This window comes from Coregonus lavaretus (assembly GCF_964263955.1).
Source record: "Coregonus lavaretus genome assembly, chromosome: 10".
Taxonomy (NCBI): domain Eukaryota; kingdom Metazoa; phylum Chordata; class Actinopteri; order Salmoniformes; family Salmonidae; genus Coregonus; species Coregonus lavaretus.
In genome coordinates this window covers 47,784,363-47,804,283 of record NC_139997.1, presented here as the reverse complement: position 1 = coordinate 47,804,283, position 19,921 = coordinate 47,784,363, and the positions used below count along the sequence as shown (strand labels likewise).

General features: G+C 43.7%; 1 protein-coding gene across 3 annotated transcripts in view; it reads left to right on the top strand.

The window, feature by feature from the left end:
* LOC311135618 (G-protein coupled receptor-associated protein LMBRD2B-like) overlaps positions 1 to 19,921 on the top strand; it is a 28,002-nt gene that overhangs the window by 4,552 nt on the left and 3,529 nt on the right. The window contains exons 1-12 of one of the 3 annotated variants that reach the window (XM_084169634.1): positions 4,222 to 4,239; positions 5,213 to 5,429; positions 8,970 to 9,085; positions 10,531 to 10,629; positions 10,859 to 11,026; positions 11,219 to 11,429; positions 11,536 to 11,610; positions 11,891 to 12,004; positions 14,136 to 14,319; positions 14,712 to 14,893; positions 15,111 to 15,244; positions 19,788 to 19,893. In XM_084169634.1, coding sequence (XP_084025760.1) covers positions 5,256 to 5,429; positions 8,970 to 9,085; positions 10,531 to 10,629; positions 10,859 to 11,026; positions 11,219 to 11,429; positions 11,536 to 11,610; positions 11,891 to 12,004; positions 14,136 to 14,319; positions 14,712 to 14,893; positions 15,111 to 15,244; positions 19,788 to 19,893 — 1,563 coding nt within the window. In that variant the 5' untranslated portion in view covers positions 4,222 to 4,239; positions 5,213 to 5,255. The other 2 variants (XM_084169636.1, XM_084169635.1) reach the window with 2 other exon arrangements.

Here is a 19,921-nt window from a genome sequence, read left to right as displayed (position 1 = left end):
CCAGCACCATGGGTACCCTACAGTTTCCACACACAACTTTTTCCACCGAAACTACACATTCCTTTGTCTCATGTCCTCCTGCACATTTCTCACATCTAGGAATCTCCCTCCTACACACTGCTGCCACATGACCATAAGCTTGACACCTAAAACACTGTAATGGATTTGGGACAAAAACGGACACATCCTAACTTGACTTTATCTGGTATAAACTCTGCATCGGAACTCAATAGTACAGACAGTGTCTTCTCTGTTTCACCACACTCTCTCCCGGGTCTACATCGCACCAAACGGCTGGCGTCACAGATACCGGGAATCTTCAACTTTAGTTGGCCCTCCTCAACACTTAACACCACTCCAGTTATCAAATCAAATCAAATTTTATTGGCCACATGCGCCGAATACAACAGGTGCAGACATTACAGTGAAATGCTTACTTACAGCCCTTAACCAACAGTGCATTCATTTTTTATAAAAAAGTAAATAAAACAACAACAAAAAAGTGTTGAGAAAAAAAGAGCAGAAGTAAAATTAAATAACAGTAGGGAGGCTATAATACAGGGGGGTACCGGTGCAGAGTCAATGTGCGGGGGCACCGGCTAGTTGAGGTAGTTGAAGTAATATGTACATGTGGGTAGAGTTAAAGTGACTATGCATAAATAATTAACAGAGTAGCAGCAGCGTAAAAAGATGGGGTGGGGGGGCAGTGCAAATAGTCCGGGTAGCCATGATTAGCTGTTCAGGAGTCTTATGGCTTGGGGGTAGAAGCTGTTGAGAAGTATTTTGGACCTAGACTTGGCACTCCGGTACCGCTTGCCGTGCGGTAGCAGAGAGAACAGTCTATGACTAGGGTGGCTGGAGTCTTTGACAATTTTGAGGGCCTTCCTCTGACACCGCCTGGTATAGAGGTCCTGGATGGCAGGAAGCTTGGCCCCAGTGATGTACTGGGCCGTACGCACTACCCTCTGTAGTGCCTTGCGGTCAGAGGTCAAGCAGTTGCCATACCAGGCGGTGATGCAACCAGTCAGGATGCTCTCGATGGTGCAGCTGTAGAATTTTTTGAGGATCTGAGGACCCATGCCAAATCTTTTCAGTCTCTTGAGGGGGAATAGGCTTTTTCATGCCCTCTTCACGACTGTCTTGGTGTGTTTGGACCATGATAGTTCGTTGGTGATGTGGACACCAAGGAACTTGAAGCTCTCAACCTGTTCCACTACAGCCCTGTCGATGAGAATGGGGGCGTGCTCAGTCCTCTTTTTTTTCCTGTAGTCCACAATCATCTCCTTTGTCTTGGTCATGTTGAGGGATAGGTTGTTATCCTGGCACCACACGGCCAGGTCTCTAACCTCCTCCCTATAGGCTGTCTCATCGTTGTCGGTGATCAGGCCTACCACTGTTGTGTCGTCTGCAAACTTAATGATGGTGTTGGAGTCGTGCCTGGCCATGCAGTCATGGGTGAACAGGGAGTACAGGAGGGGACTGAGCATGCACCCCTGAGGGGCCCCCGTGTTGAGGATCATTGTGGCAGATGTGTTGTTACCTACCCTTACTACCTGGGGGCGGCCCGTCAGGAAGTCCAGGATCCAGTTGCAGAGGGAGGTGTTTAGTCCCAGGGTCCTTAGCTTAGTGATGAGCTTTGAGGGCACTATGGTGTTGAATGCTGAGCTGTAGTCAATGAATAGCATTCTCACGTAGGTGTTCCTCTTGTCCAGGTGGGAAAGGGCAGTGTGGAGTGCAATAGAGATTGCATCATCTGTGGATCTGTTGGGGCGGTATGCAAATTGGAGTGGGTCTAGGGTTTCTGGGATAATGGTGTTGATGTGAGCCATGACCAGCCTTTCAAAGCACTTCATGGCTACAGATGTCAGTGCTACGGGTCGGTAGTCATTTAGGCAGGTTATCTTGGTGTCCTTGGGCACGGGGACTATGGTGGTCTGCTTGAAACTCCTTTCAATGGCGCCCTGCTCCGGAGAGTCACAGTTCTTGTCCCCAGTCGCATGGTGCGGAGCGCATGCTCCCTCTGGACGGCAGAAACGCAGAAAATCAACACGATTCCACTTTGAATCACCGACCCAACATTTCCCAACCTCTTCTCCACCCAACCTGACACCACATATGGAACAGCCAGAAGGCAAGGATCCATTCTCTCCAAACATCTCACTCCCACTGGGCAAAAAAACATCTTTATCACCATCGGGACGAGGCTCAAACTTGGCGGTCTTCACCGCATCTGCAACCGCAGTTAGTTCATCCTCACTCTCGTCATGTTCAATTTCCTTCTGCAGCACTCCATATTTACTCTTAATATGTTCCACTTTATTCATTTTTTTCCCCTGCTCGCCATCTTACCAACCTCAATGGGTTCCCCTGACTCCATCTATTAGTCTGACATCCATTCAGGCCTACCCGCCATCTTGTGACTCATGACCGTCCCCTAACTACAGATCTGCACGCAGTGAACCTGCAAGGGAGGCTGGGAAAGACAACACGTAAAATCCCCCAGTTCACGGGTTGTCCTTCCGCTGCTCTGTTGTTCGCTACATACACTGAACAAAAATATAAACACATGTAAAGTGTTGGACCCATGTTTTATGAGTTGAAATAAAAGATCCCAGAAACTTTCCATACGCACAAAAATATTATTTATTTAAAATATCCAAGTTAGGAGTTTCTTACATCCCTGTTAGTGAGTATTTTATCCTTTGTCAAGATAATCCATCCACCTTACAGCTGTGGCATATCAAGAAGCTGATTAAACAGCATGATCATTACACAGGTGCACCTTGTGCTGGGGACAATAAAAGGCCACTCTAAAATGTCACACAACACAATGCCACAGATGTCGCAAGTTTTGAGGGAGCGTGCAATTGGCATGCTGACTACAGGAATGTTCAACAGAGCTGTTGCCAGAGAATTGAATGTTAATTTCTCTACCATTAGCCACCTCCAACGTTGTTTTAGAGAATTTGGCAGTATGTCCAACCGGCTTCACAACCGCAGACCACGTGTAACCACGCCAGCCCAGGACCTCCACATCCGGCTTCTTCACCTGCGGGATCGTCAGAGGGGGGTGGGGGGTGCGGAGGAGTATTTCTGTCTGTAGTAAAGCCCTTTTGTGGGGAAAACTCATTCTGATTGGCTGGGCCTGGCTCCCAAGTGGGTGGACCTATGCCCTCCCAGGCCCATCTATGGCTGCGCCCCTGTCCAGTCATGTGAAATCCATAGGTTAGGGCCTAATGAATTCATTTCAATTGACTGATTTCCTTATATGAACTGTAACTCAGCAAAATCTTTGAAATTGTTGCATGTTGCGTTTATATTTTTGTTCAGTATACTTTAGTCTGAGACTGCCATCGTTGATGTCGTTTGTGTTGACGAGGGGCGTTGTACAAAACAAAGTCATAACCAATCAGAGTATCAAAGACAATGACACATTTTCAAACCACTGCTTTACCCATGTGTGTTCAGGCCCTGGCCCGACTCATCGATTTCTGACCAATCAGACGGCCTCGAATGTGTTGGCGTTCGGTGAAGGGTCAGGGAGATACTCAGATCCAGACTCATTGCAGAGAAAAAATGTCTGTGGGCGTGGCGTTTGGTTAGAGCAAGGGGGTTTTCTCATTTGACAAAAAGACCATCCTTTCTCCTCCATAACTTGGAAGCTGATAAGGTCGTGTGGTCGAGGAGTGTGTCAATTCGTCAGTAGGCTAACGGGAGTGTCCTCCCCTCCTTGATACCATAGCCACATTTCATCGAGGATACTCAGATACTCATGTGTATCCTACACCCCCGTTGAATCAGCTTTTGCTTTGTCAGAGGAGAAAAACACGCACACGTTCAAAAATAATGCTACTTATTGTTTTATCTATAAAATGTCTTGCACAACTAACTTAATTAGTTTTGATCACTTTACACATTTATTTTGGGATCCACCCCTGTAAACACAATCTGCCTAATGATTTACGAGTAGAGAAGGACCATATCATTTCAAGCAAGCGCATTTTCATCCACGTTCACTCTCTTCGACGACTCTCCTCGATTAATTTTGACCATAATCAAAAGGAGGCGAGAGAGGACGGAGGAGGTGAGCCCATCTAATTGATAAAAGGCCAAGGGAGCCAGGCAAGGCAAGTCTCAAGGATCCCGGATAGCGCTAATCTTTTAGAAACGCATACACTACCCATCATCCCCAGCTGCCATTACGCAGACCAGGAAGAACGTGACGCTAATTCTTCCATGGTACACAGTAGCTGTATTTTACAATATCATAACTGTAGTACTGTGATTTTTGCTGGAATCCTAACGGTCGAGTGGTGAGATAATTAAGCGTACTAGCAACACAGTTTGTGCGCGAGTATGGTTCGCTTATGTTAGCTTGCTAGCATTTCTGATAGGTCGTTTGTTGCTATTAAGTATTATTTCGACGGGGCCCAAAACGCGGTAAAAACATCCAAGGCAAATGAAGCATTAGCCTGTGAAATTAGATTCATTTTTTTGTTTAACAAGTGTGAAAGCGTCTTTGCTCGTTTGTTATTGATTAAACTACCAAACCAGCTAAATACGTTGTGGGGGTTACCGTAGCAGGCAAGGTGGCGCTGTCTTTGCTCAATTAACTTGAGTGAATTCTTACATGGGCTTAAACATGTTTTACTTACTGTAATGACCCAACTGTCTCTCTGTCTCTGTCTGTCTCTCTGTCTCTCTCTCTCTCTCTCTCTCTCTCTCTCACTCACACACATACCCCCATTGCCAATTAGCTAGTCCTACAATGGCTTATATTATGACATTGTTTTACCACAATCATATATTCATTCATGCCATTCTTTGTTTTTGTAAACTTTTGTTTTATGTAGAGCAGAACGTTCCCATTCTCATTTAATCATGCTCTAAAGGAAGAAAACAAAGACCCTTTCAGGCTCGGACAGACCAGCAGGTCTTTTGTAGGAGCATACTCATGTCTTTGAAAGCCAATGAAAATGGGCTCATTATTATCTCAAGGAATTGAGTGAAGGGGAGGGGAGTGTGTGTCACTCAGTGAGAATTATGCTCTGCCTGAAACCGCTCAAAATAAGAGATATTGGTTGATGTCTCTCTTAGGAGTACATAAACATATTTGTGTATACCATGCAATATTACTTTGATGTGAATTTCTCTTTTACACCCATCTATAGAATAGTCTTGGGATTTATTTGAAGGATTTCTCTCTTTTCAGTGACAGTCTTCCTGGTGTGAGAGCGATAAGAGAGGCAGTCAGGATGAGTGGAGCTGCGCTGGGCATTGAGATAGTGGTGGTGTTCTTCCTGGCTCTGTTCCTGCTGCATCGCTATGCAGACTTCCGTAAGCAGCAGAGGATGGTGCTGTTTGGCACCTTGCTGGCCTGGTACCTGTGTTTCCTCATCGTCTTCATTCTTCCTCTGGACATCAGTACGGTTAGTACTATTGCCCTCATTCACCACCAAAGCTCCATCTTATCCATTCCCTTTTTCAAGAAACTCCTAACTTGGATGAAAATGGTGACCCGTAACTTGGTGTGTCTGTGTGTTTGCAGACCTTTCTGATATCAAATCAAATGTTATTCGTCACATGCTTCATAAAACAACAGGTGTGCATTAACAGTGAAATGCTTACTTACGGGCCCTTTCCAACAATGCAGAGAGAAAGAAAATAGAGAAATAATAGAAAAGTAAAACACATAATAATAAAAGTAATAATAGATACACAATGAGTAACGATAAAAAACATTTCACCTTTATTTAACCAGGTAAGCCAGTTGAGAACAAGTTCTCATTTACAACTGCGACCTGGCCAAGATAAAGCAAAGTAGTGCGATAAAAACAACAACACAGAGTTACATATGGGGTAAAAAAAAAACATATATATATATATACAGTGTGTGTAAATGTAGCAAGTTATGGAGGTAAGGCAATAAATAGGCTATAGTGCAAAAATAATTACAATTAGTATTAACACTGGAATGCTAGATGTGCAAGAGATGATGTGCAAATAGAGATACTGGGGTGCAAAAGAGCAAAATAAATAACAACATAGGGATGAGGTACTTGGGTAGGCTAATTTCAGATGGGCTGTGTACAGGTGCAGTGATCGGTAAGGTGCTCTGACAACTGATGCTTAAAGTTAGTGAGGGAGATAAGAGTCTCCAGCTTCAGAGATTTTTGCAATTCGTTCCAGTCATTGAGGTAGATACAGTGGGGGAAAAAAGTATTTAGTCAGCCACCAATTGTGCAAGTTCTCCCACTTAAAAAGATGAGAGAGGCCTGTAATTTTCATCATAGGTACACGTAAACTATGACAGACAAAATGAGAAAAAAAATCCAGAAAATCACATTGTAGGATTTTTAATGAATTTATTTGCAAATTATGGTGGAAAATAAGTATTTGGTCAATAACAAAAGTTTCTCAATACTTTGTTATATACCCTTTGTTGGCAATGACACAGGTCAAACGTTTTCTGTAAGTCTTCACAAGGTTTTCACACACTGTTGCTGGTATTTTGGCCCATTCCTCCATGCAGATCTCCTCTAGAGCAGTGATGTTTTGGGGCTGTCGCTGGGCAACACGGACTTTCAACTCCCTCCAAAGATTTTCTATGGGGTTGAGATCTGGAGACTGGCTAGGCCACTCCAGGACCTTGAAATGCTTCTTACGAAGCCACTCCTTCGTTGCCCGGGCGGTGTGTTTGGGATCATTGTCATGCTGAAAGACCCAGCCACGTTTCATCTTCAATGCCCTTGCTGATGGAAGGAGGTTTTCACTCAAAATCTCATGATACATGGCCCCATTCATTCTTTCCTTTACACGGATCAGTCGTCCTGGTCCCTTTGCAGAAAAACAGCCCCAAAGCATGATGTTTCCACCCCCATGCTTCACAGTAGGTATGGTGTTGGGGCGGCGCGCATTTGGCCCAGCGTCGTCCAGGGTAGGGGAGGGAATGGCCGTCAGGGATGTAGCTCAGTTGGTAGAGCATGGCGTTTGCAACGCCAGGGTTGTGGGTTCGATTCCCACAGGGGGTATGAAAAAATAAAAAATAATGTATGCACTAACTGTAAGTCGCTCTGGATAAGAGCGTCTGCTAAATGACTAAAATGTAAATGTGTTCTTTGGATGCAACTCAGCATTCTTTGTCCTCCAAACACGACGAGTTGAGTTTTTACCAAAAAGTTCTATTTTGGTTTCATCTGACCATATGACATTCTCCCAATCCTCTTCTGGATCATCCAAATGCACTCTAGCAAACTTCAGACGGGCCTGGACATGTACTGGCTTAAGCAGGGGGACACGTCTAGCACTGCAGGATATGAGTCCCTGGCGGCGTAGTGTGTTACTGATGGTAGGCTTTGTTACTTTGGTCCCAGCTCTCTGCAGGTCATTCACTAGGTCCCCCCGTGTGGTTCTGGGATTTTTGCTCACCGTTCTTTTGATCATTTTGACCCCACGGGGTGAGATCTTGCGTGGAGCCCCAGATCGAGGGAGATTATCAGTGGTCTTGTATGTCTTCAATTTCCTAATAATTGCTCCCACAGTTGATTTCTTCAAACCAAGCTGCTTACCTATTGCAGATTCAGTCTTCCCAGCCTGGTGCAGGTCTACAATTTTGTTTCTGGTGTCCTTTGACAGCTCTTTGGTCTTTGCCATAGTGGAGTTTGGAGTGTGACTGTTTGAGGTTGTGGACAGGTGTCTTTTATACTGATAACAAGTTCAAACAGGTGCCATTTAATACAGGTAACGAGTGGAGGACAGAGGAGCCTCTTAAAGAAGTTGTTACAGGTCTGTGAGAGCCAGAAATCTTGCTTGTTTGTAAGTGACCAAATACTTATTTTCCACCATAATTTGCAAATAAATTCATTAAAAATCCTACAATGTGATTTTCTGGATATTTTTTCCTCAATTTGTCTGTCATAGTTGACGTGTACCTATGATGAAAATTACAGGCCTCTCTCATATTTTTAAGTGGGAGAACTTGCACAATTGGTGGCTGACTAAATACTTTTTTCCCCACTTAAGTGCCTTCAGAAAGTATTCAGACCCCTTGACTTCTTCCACATTTTGTTACGTTATAGCCTTATTCTAAAATGGATTAAATAAATATAAATCCTCAGCAATCTACACACAATACCCCATAATGACAAAGCGAAAACAGCTTTTTAGAAATTCTAGCAAATTTACTACAAATAAAAAACAGAAATACCTTATTCTACCTGTGGTAAATTCAATTGATTGGACATGATTTGGAAAGGCACACAACTGTATATAAAAAGTCCCAAAGTTGACAGTGCATATCACAGCAAAAACCAAGCCATGAGGTCGAAGGAATTGTCCGTAGAGCTCAGAGACAGGATTGGGTCGAGGCACAGATCTGGGGAAGAGTACCAAAACATTTCTGCAGCATTGAAGGGCCCCAAGAACACAGTGCCCTCCATCATACTTAAATGGAAGAAGTTTGGAACCACCAAGACCCTTCCTAGAGCTGGCCACCCGGCCAAACGGAGCAATCGGGGGAGAAGGGCCTTGGTCAAGGAGGTGACTAAGAACCCAATGGTCACTCTGACAGAGCTCTAGAGTTCCTCTGTGGAGATGGGAGAACCTTCCAGAAGGACAACCATCTCTGCAGCACTCCACCAATCAGGCCTTTATGGTAGAGTGGTCAGACGGAAGCCACTCCTCAGTAAAAGGCACATGACAGCCCGCTTGGTGTTTGCCAAAAGGCACCTAAAGGGTAAATGCAGATAGTCCTGGTAGGTATTTAACTAAACTATTTAACTAAACTATTTAACAGTCTTATGGATTGGGGGTAGAAGCTGTTCAGGGTCCTGTTGGTTCCAGACTTGGTGCATCGATACCACTTGCCGTGCGGTAGCAGAGAGAACAGTCTATGACTTCGGTGGCTGGAGTCTTTGACAATTTTCAGGGACTTATCTTCCTTTGTCTGTGTGTTTGTTTGGACCTTTCAGACAATCTACAAGCAATGTAAGATTGATCATGAAGAACATGCCTCCGTATCCCCGGTGACCCCACTGCTCTCCAATCAAACTGCAGGAAACGCAACTACGGCCACACCCACTAAAAGGTTAGTGCCTAAGTCATCATATGTTCACGTGTCATAGGATTAGGTTCAGCACTCAGGGGAATGACATGACAGGTCAGGATTTGGTTGAACAAAACACTAGCATGTGCAGTAGTTACCAACGACCAGGGAAGAGGGTCCTAGACAGAAAGCAGAAGGCAGGAACCACTGCTGTAATTCAAAACATGAGACCGTGTTTTAGCCGTCTTCTCAAACCGGTTTTGCAGAAGCTGATCTAAATAAGATTACCAGGCAGATTTTGTTTATCTTCTGTCACACATTCATTTGCAACAGCTAAAAGTCCACTCTCTTCCCATCATGAAATGTCAAGTACGTCGGGTCATTTTTATACTGAACAAAAATAGAAACGCAACATGCAACATTTTCATTGATTTTACGGAGTTACAGTTCATATGAGAAAATAGGTCAATTGAAATAAATTCAATAGACCCTAATCTATGGATTTCACATGACTGGGAATACAGATATGCATCTGTTGGTCACACAATGGGCATCAGGATCTCGTCACTGTATTTTTGAGCATTCAAATTGCCATTGATAAAATGCAATTGTGTTCGTTGTCCGTAGCTTATCCCTGCCCATACCATAACTCCACCGCCACCATGGTGCACTCTGTTGACAACATTGACATCAGCAAACTGCTCGCCTCCACAACGGCATCCACATGGTCTGCAGTTGAGGCCGGTTGGACGTACTGCTAAATTCTCTAAAACGATGTTGGAGGCGGCTTATGGTAGAGAAATGAACATTAAATTATCTGGCAACAGCTCTGGTGGACATTCCTGCAGTCAGCATGTCAATTGCACGCTCCCTCAACCCCTCAAGACATCTGTGGCATTGTGTTGTGTGACAAAACTGCTCATTTTAGTGTGGCCTTTTATTGTCCCCAGCACAAGGTGCACCTGTGTAATGATCATGTTCTTTAATCAGCTTCTTGATATGCCACACCTGTCAGGTGGATGGATTATCTTGGCAAAGGAGAAATGCTCACTAACAGGGATGTAAACAAATGTGTGCACAAAATTTGAGCAAAATAAGCTTTTTTTGCATCTGGAAAATTTCTGGGATCTTTTATTTCAGCTCATGAAACATGGGACCAACACTTTACATGTTCCGTTTATATTTTATTTTTTTCAGTGTAGTTTTGCTTGACTGTAGTTATGTACAGTGTTTTCTCCCTGACAGTCTGACATATTACCCTAATAGTCTATACAAGGCAAACATTGGGGTTTTAATAAGAAGATCAACGTTTGTGCTTTGCTCCAGTATCAATGTTTTTGATTCCTCCTAAATAGGTCACCATCAGTATAGCAGTAGGTAATAGCATCAGCTTTTGTCATTTCATTCCCCTCCAGATGTTGATTTCTTCAATGTTCCCAGACCTTGCTAACTGCATATCAACACTGTTTGTATGTTTTCCATGACAGTGTTCCAAAGGTGTGTTACAAGCCATGGAGCTATATTCCGGATGGAATCATGCCTGTGTTCTGGAGGGTTGTTTACTGGACATCTCAGTGTCTCACCTGGTGAGTGCTTGACACTGTTTGGCCTTGTATTTAATTGTACTGGAAACACTACTGATCAGAAATGGTCTCGAAGTTTGTTCATTTTGACTGATTTACTAAGAGACAGACAGACCGACCTTCCTTACTAAGTCAACTATCTGCCTCTGTCCCTAATAAAAATGTTATCTTAAAACACACCAAAAAAGCACACTCTACACCTGCCTTACTCCAGATCTTGTTGGCTTTGCAGGCTGCTTCTGCCCTTCATGCAATCGTATGCACGCTCGGGGGGCTTCTCCATCACTGGGAAAATAAAGACTGCACTGATAGAGAACGCCATTTATTACGGGACATACCTGCTCATCTTTGGATCGTTGCTTATCTATGTGGCCGTACACCCTCAGTGGCACCTCTCCTGGTGAGTGCACAGCAACATGGACAAATTAGACTTGAGGTTTGGAAAGTGGGCTGTTGACTACAAAAAAAAAACATTCAGCATTTCAACACATTGTATTCTACACAACACAGTACTAACATAGAAAGGTAATTAGAAGGAACCATGTACGTCTCACTTAAATTTGGTTTGGTCTGTCCCCCTGTCTCTCTCCAGGTATGAGCTGCAGACAATAGGTATCACTGCAGCCAACACCTGGGGCCTGTTCCTGCTGGTGCTGTTGCTGGGTTATGGCCTGGTGGAGATTCCGCGTTCCTATTGGAACGCCTCGCGGCGGGGACACCTGCTCATCAAGACCTACTTCAAGGCAGCCAAGCTGATGACAGAGAAGGCTGATGCAGAGGAGAACCTAGAGGATGTCATGGAGGTAGGGAATGGTTTCTGCTCTGACTACAAAATGTAGACATTATAGCGGTCTGTTTCTTAGAAACTTTAATTGATGTCCTTCTCTATTTGCTGTGGATCTGTTTTAGGAAGTGAGAAAAGTCCAAGAATCAATCAAGTATAACCACCCACTGAGGAAGTACATCGATACTATTCTTAGAAAGGTAAGATTAAAGAAGGACAAAGCTTCACAAACAAAGAAACAATGACATATTCTTAGTGAAGAATGTGGAGCCCAACCCCACAATGTTATTGAGTGAGATGTGTGCACTCTCTCCACTCCATGTGCTTAAAGGGAAGATTAAACAAGTGAGGAATGTGGAGTGGCATGAGAAAGTCCAGTGCCTTTGTTGATCCTAACCATAAACTTAGCTAGAGGTCCCATTATGGGGGTCTAGAGTCCTCTATCTATCACTATGATCATAACAGAGTTTTCTCTCTTAGTGCCCTGTGGAGTACCAGGAGAAGATGGGCAGAAACATGGATGACTATGAGGACTTTGATGACAAACAGAACACCTATCCTAGTGAGAAGAACCTGGTGAAGCTTCACAAACAGGTAAAATTAAGAAATGTACACAGTATTAGCTAGTCGACAGTTTTATTTTGCAGACATTTTATTGTTTTCTTTGTCATTTTGCTGACTATATCCAGACTTCTGTATAGGGTGCATCCATTTGAATTCAATCACTTTTTGACAGCACCCCTTTTGATTTGAACGAAACCTTCCATACATACACTATATATACAAAAGTATGTGGACACCACTTAAAATGTGTGCATTCTGCTATTTCAGCCACATCCGTTGCTGACAGGTGTATAAAATCGAGCACACAGCCATGCAATCTTCACAGACAATCATTGGCAGTAGAATGGCCTTACTGAAGAGCCACCTTTCCAACAAGTCAGTTAGTTAAATTTCTGCCCTGCTAGAGCTGCCCCAGTCAACTGTATGTGCTGTTATTGTGAAGTGGAAACGTCTAGGAGCAACAACGGCTCAGCCGCGAAGTGGTAGGTCACACAAGCTCACAGAACGGGACCGCCGAGTGCTGAAGCGCATAGAGCGTAAAAATCGTCTGCTCTCGGTTGCAACACTCACTACCAAGTTCCAAACTGCCTCTGCAAGCAACGTCTGCACAATAACTGTTTGTCAGGAGCTTCATGAAATGGGTTTCCATGGCCGAGCAGCCGCACACAAGCCTAAGATCACCATGCGCAATACCAAGCGTCAGCTGGAGTGGTGTAAAGCTCGCCGCCATTGGACTCTGGAGCAGTGGAAACGCGTTCTCTGGAGTGATGAATCATGCTTCACCATCTTGCACCATCTGCCAGGAGAACGAACGCTACCTGCCCGAATGCATAGTGGCAACTGTAAAGTTTGGTGGAGGAAGAATAATGGTCTGGGGCTGTTTTTCATGGTTTGGGCTAGGCCCCTTAGTTCCAGTGATGGGAAATCTTAACGCTACAGCATACAATGACGTTCTAGACGATTCTGTGCTTCCAACTTTGTGGCAAAAGTTTGGTGAAGGCCCTTTCCTGTTTCAGCATGACAATGCCCTCGTGCACAAAGCGAGGTCCATACAGAAATGGTTTGTCGATCGGTGTGGAAGAACTTGACTGGCCTGCTCAGAGCCCTGACCTCAACCCCATCGAACACCTTTGGGATGAGTTAGTCCACCCAGCAATGTTCCAACATCTAGTGGAAAGCTTACCCAGAAGAGTGGAGGCTGTTATAGCAACAAAGGGGGGACCAACTCCATATTAATGACCGTGATTTTGGAATGAGATGTTCGACGAGCAGGTATCCACATACTTTTGTTCATATAGTGTATCCTCTGTAGCTCAGCTGGTAGAGCACGGCGCTTGTAACGCCAAGGTAGTGGGTTCGATCCCCGGGACCACCCATACACAAAAAATTTATGCACGCATGACTGTAAGTCGCTTTGGATAAAAGCGTCTGCTAAATGGCATATTATTATTATTATTATTATTATTATTATTATTATTATTATTATGTAGTGTAGGAATAACATTTACATTTCAACTTTCAAATTGTACCTCAAAGATGGTTGGAGGTCCACACATCAGAGAATGTTGACTTGAATGGGAATATCCATAGGAAAAATATAGAAATTATATAAATATAGATAATAGAATAGACATGACCATTTAAGTTGAGACTGTGGGTGGACTGGCGGCCATCTTTGTGGTAGGAATTAGAAGTTACAATTTCAATTTCAATGGTGTACCAGCAACACTGCAGTGGTCTAAAGGGATAGGTCCATTCTATGATTTTTATTTATATGATTGAAATGACACTCATCCTTTATTCCATCGGAGATTACACGTTTTTAGATCATTTACGTTAAAGGTTAAATGTCATAATTTGTATTACATAAAAAATAAAAAAAATAGTTTGACAACCCTGTTTTGTAAGCTTTTAAATTATATCAAACTCAACTGTTTATCTTTTCCAGTGATGAAGTCATGGATGTCTCATGGTATGGTTGGGTATGCAAAATGGGTCAACTTTGAGCACCTCTGTTTTGGCATTTAGGTCTAAAAAGTCACTTTCTGACCACTTGGAAAGTTTTATTTAAATCAAAAGGGATGCTGTCAAAAAGTGAATGAATTCAAATGGATTTACTCTAAACCCTAATTTGAGGATGTGGTTCTTTGTGAATGGTCAGGTGATCTACGCAGTGCAGAGGCACAACAGGACCCATGTCCAGTGGCAGATCCTCCTGCAGCAGGCTATGCACCTGGAGGACGTGGCCAAGAATGAGACCAGCTCAGCCCACCAGTTTGTCCACAGCTTCCCCTCCACAGAACCAACTAGCTGGCTCAGCCCATACTTATACACTCCTACTGTAGGTGGGTCACACAGCTCCTCACAGTTCACACCTTCTGGGTCAACTCTACAACTGATGGTTCACTCACACCTACAAACAAAACACGAAGCAGATTTAACTTCTTTGGAAAACAGCCCTAATGTTGGAAACAAACATCATTATGTTGACATCAAGAATCATATTTATTTATTTTCCAAGCTATAGCACACAATATTTTACATTCAATAGGTTATTTAAAGGACCAAAGTGTTTGGTTAGCTTTGTGTTTTCATTTTTACCATGGACAAAAATATTGCGATACTGGTATTGTCACACCCCTACTGTGTGTCTTCCATTCCTCTCCTCACTTGGGATTTTACTCCATTTCTAAGATCCTTGGAGAGCTTATGTGTTTAATATGTTGTTCTTCTCCAGAGTGGTACTGGGAGTGCCTGCTGAGACAGTGGTTCTACCGGCTGCTGGCTGTGGTACTGTCTCTGTTCTCTGTGGGTGTGGTGTGGTCTGAGTGCACCTTCTTCAGCATCCACCCGGTCCTCTCACTCTTCGCTGTCTTCATCCAGCTCGCTGAGAGAGACTACAACTATTTGTACATCGAGGTGAGACGCCAATGGAAAGCAATTACCAGTGTACTACTGTACTAATTGGTGTATCTGGTAATATCTTTATAGAAAGAAAGTTGCACACTCTATACATGCTCCCAACAACGTTATCTTATCTGATCATATCAACATCCAGTGGGTTCCTGTTGTGTATGTATAATTAAATTGCAGGTTGTCAGGTCTCTCACGTGAAGGTTATTGTTTTGTCCACTAGATGGCGTGCTTCATCACCATCTTCTTCCTGTGTACCTGCGTTTACTCCACTGTGTTCCGGATCCGAGTGTTCAACTACTACTACCTGGCCTCACACCACCAGACTGACGCCTACAGCCTGCAGTTCAGTGGCATGTAAGTGACTGGGTGGTAGAGCGAAGTGAGGGGAGGAATGTGGGTCTGATTGGACAGCATTAGCTAAGTATTAATCTCTTGTAAACATTTCTACAGTACCAGTCAGAAGTTTGGACACACCTACTCATTCGATTTTTCTATATTTTTACTATTTTCTACATTGTAGAATAATAGTGAAGACATCAAAACTAAGAAATAACATATATGGAATCATGTAGTAACCATAAAAGTGTTAAACAAATACAAATATATTTGAGATTGTTCAAATAGCCACCCTTTGCCTTGATGACAGCTTTGCACACTTATGGCATTCTCTCAACCAGCTTCACCTGGAATGGTTTTCCAACAGTCTTGAAGGAGTTGACACATATGCTGAGAACTTGTTGGCTACTTTTCCTTCACTCTGCCGTCCGACTCATCCCAAACCATCTCGATTGGGTTGAGGTTGGGGGATTGTGGAGGCCAGGTCATCTGATGCAGCACTCCATCACTCTCCTTGGTAAAATAGCCCTTACACAGCCTGGAGGTGTGTTGGGTCATTGTTCTGTTGAAAAACAAATGATAGTCCCACTAAGCCCAAACCAGATGGGATGGCGTATCGCTGCAGAATGCTGTGGTAGCCATGCCGGTTAAGTGTGCCTTGAATTCTAAATAAATCACAGACAGTGTCACCAGCAAAGCACCCCCACACCACAGCATTCACCCACACCGCGTCTTACATAGACATAGCGGTTGGAACCAAAAATCTCAAATTTGGACTCCAGACCAAAGGACACATTTCCACCAGTCTAATGTCCATTGCTCGTGTTTCTTGGCCCAAGCAGGTCTCTTCTTCTTATTGGTGTCCTTTAGTAGTTTTTTATTTGCAGTAATTCGACCAGGAAGCCTGATTCACACAGTCCCCTCTGAACAGTTGATGTTGAGCTGTGTCTGTGACTTGAACTCTGTGAAGCATTTATTTGGGCTGCAATTTCTGAGGCTGGTAACGCTAATGAACTTAACTTCTGCAGCAGAGGTAAATCTGGGTCTTCCATTCCTGTGGCGGTCCTCATGAGAGCCCGTTTCATCATAGCGCTTGATGGTTTTTGCAACTGCACTTGAAGAAACGTTCAAAGTTCTTAAAATTTTCCGTATTGACTGACCTTCATGTCTTAAAGTAATGGACTGTCGTTTCTCTTTGCTTATTTGAGCTGTTCTTGCCATAATATGGACTTGGTATTTAACCAAATAGGGCTATCTTCTGTATACCCCCCTACCTTGTCACAACACAACTAAATGGCTCAAACGCATTAAGTAAAGAAATTCCACAAATTAACTTTTAAGAAGGCACACCTGTTAAATGAAATGCATTCGAGGTGACTACCTCATGAAGCTGGTTGAGAGAATGCCAAGAGTGTGCAAAGTTGTCATCAAGGCAAAGGGTGGCTATTTGAACAATCTCAAATATACACTGCTCAAAAAAATTAAGGGAACACTAAAATAACACATCCTAGATCTGAATGAATGAAATAATCTTATTAAATACTTTTTTCTTTACATAGTTGAATGTGCTGACAACAAAATCACACAAAAATTATCAATGGAAATCAAATTTATCAACCCATGGAGGTCTGGATTTGGAGTCACCCTCAAAATTAAAGTGGAAAACCACACTACAGGCTGATCCAACTTTGATGTAATGTCCTTAAAACAAGTCAAAATGAGGCTCAGTAGTGTGTGTGGCCTCCACGTGCCTGTATGACCTCCCTACAACGCCTGGGCATGCTCCTGATGAGGTGGCGGATGGTCTCCTGAGGGATCTCCTCCCAGACCTGGACTAAAGCATCCGCCAACTCCTGGACAGTCTGTGGTGCAACGTGGCATTGGTGGATGGATGGAGCGAGACATGATGTCCCAGATGTGCTCAATTGGATTCAGGTCTGGGGAACGGGCGGTCCATAGCATCAATGCCTTCCTCTTGCAGGAACTGCTGACACACTCCAGCCACATGAGGTCTAGCATTGTCTTGCATTAGGAGGAACCCAGGGCCAACCGCACCAGCATATGGTCTCACAAGGGGTCTGAGGATCTCATCTCGGTACCTAATGGCAGTCAGGCTACCTCTGGCGAGCACATGGAGTGCTGTGCGGCCCCCCAAAGAAATGCCACCCCACACCATGACTGACCCACCGCCAAACCGGTCATGCTGGAGGATGTTGCAGGCAGCAGAACGTTCTCCACGGTGTCTCCAGACTCTGTCACGTCTGTCACGTGCTCAGTGTGAACCTGCTTTCATCTGTGAAGAGCACAGGGCGCCAGTGGCGAATTTGCCAATCTTGGTGTTCTCTGGCAAATGCCAAACGTCCTGCACGGTGTTGGGCTGTAAGCACAACCCCCACCAGTGGACGTCGGGCCCTCATACCACCCTCACTGCTGGAGGTCATTTTGCAGGGCTCTGGCAGTGCTCCTCCTGCTCCTCCTTGCACAAAGGCGGAGGTAGCAGTCCTGTTGCTGGGGGGGGGACATTTGGCCCGTAACTTGCAAAGAGAGACGGTGGAGCTCCGCGTTCCACTCCTTGTTCTAGCATATCTTCATCTATTCTCTTAACACGTATGGACCCAGAACTTAATTGAGCAGCTGACCAATTAAGTGAGACTTTAGTTCTGGGTTAGCCAAGATTAGCTAAGTATCAAAGAGACAAAACGTCTGTATAAATCATGTATATGGTAAGAATTTAGGAAATTGACATTCAAAAAGTGGTATGTGTTTTTGGTTTTGCTGTATTTGTGGACAGAACTATACTGTATTTATGGACAGAACTATACTGTACAATGTCCATACCATCCCTTACTTTGCCCCAGGTACAGTTGAAGTCGGAAGTTTACATACACTTAGGTTGTAGTCATTAAAACTCATTTTTCAACCACTCCACAAATTCCTTGTTAACAAACTATAGATTTGGCAAGTCGGTTAGGACATCTACTTTGTGCATGACACAAGTAATTTTTCCAACAATTGTTTACAGACAGATTATTTCACTTATAATTTACTGTATCACAATTCCAGTGGGTCAGAAGTTTACATACAATAAGTTGACTGTGCCTTTAAACAGCTTGGAAAATTCCAGAAAATGATGTCATGGCTTTAGAAGCTTCTGATAGGCTAATTGACATCATTTGAGTCAATTGGAGGTGTACCTGTGGATGTATTTCAAGGCCTACCTTCAAACTCAGTGCCTCTTTGCTTGACATCATGGGAAAATCAAAAGAAATCAGCCAAGACCTCCGAAAAAAAACTTGTAGACCTCCACAAGTCTGGTTCATCCTTGGGAGCAATTTCCAAATGCCTGAAGGTACCACGTTCATCTGTACGAACAATAGTACGCAAGTATAAGCACCATGGGATCACGCAGCCGTCGTACCGCTCAGGAAGGAGACGCGTTCTGTCTCCTAGAGATGAACATACATTGGTGTGAAAAGTGCAAATCAATCCCAGAACAACAGCAAAGGACCTTGTGAAGATGCTGGAGGAAACAGGTACAAAAGTATCTATACCCACAGTAAAAGAAGTCCTATATCGACATAACCTGAAAGGCCGCTCAGCAAGGAAGAAGCCACTGCTCCAAAACCGCCATAAAAAATCCAGACTATGGTTTGCAACTGCACATGGGGAGAAAGATCGTACTTTTTGGAGAAATGTCCTCTGGTCTGATGGAACAAAAATAGAACTGTTTGGCCATAATGACCATCGTTATGTTTGGAGGAAAAAGGGGGACGCTTGCAAGCCGAAGAACACCATCCCAACCGTGAAGCACGGGGGTGGCAGCATCATGCTGTGTGGGTGCTTTGCTGCAGGAGGGACTTGTGCACTTCACAAAATAGATGGCATCATGAGGAAGGAAAATTATGTGGATATATTGAAGCAACATCTCAAGACATCATTCAGGAAGTTAAAGCTTGATCGCAAATGGTTCTTCCAAAAGGACAATGACTCCAAGCATACTTCCAAAGTTGTGGCAAAATGGCTTAAGGACAACAAAGTCAAGGTATTGGAGTCACCATCACAAAGCCCTGACCTCAATCCTATAGAATATTTGTGGGCAGAACTGAAAAGGCGTGTGCGAGCAAGGAGGCCTACAAACCTGACTCAGTTACACCAGCTCTGTCAGGAGGAATGGGCCAAAATTCACTCAACTTATTGTGTGAAGCTTGTGGAAGGCTACCCAAAACGTTTGACCCAAGTTAAACAATTTAAAGGCAATGCTACCAAATACTAATTGTGTGTATGTAAACTTCTGACCCACTGGGAATGTGATGAAATAAATAAAAGCTGAAATAAATTGTTCTCTCTACTATTATTCTGACATTTCACATTCTTAAAATAAAGTGGTGATCCTAACTGACCTAAGACAGGGCATTTTTACTAGGATTAAATGTCAGGAATTGTGAAAAACTGAGTTTAAATGTATTTGGCTAAGATATATGTAAACTTCCGACTTCAACTGTATATGTTTGTGTAACATGATATAATGTTAAATGTCTAATGTAGTCTTGTTGCTCTTTAGGCTGTTCTGCCGTCTGACCCCTCCTCTGTGTCTGAACTTCCTGGGTCTGATCCACATGGACTCTGCCATCTCCCACCAACTGAAGGAGCAGACGGCCTACACCTCTGTAAAACACAACACATTCTTCTGACACT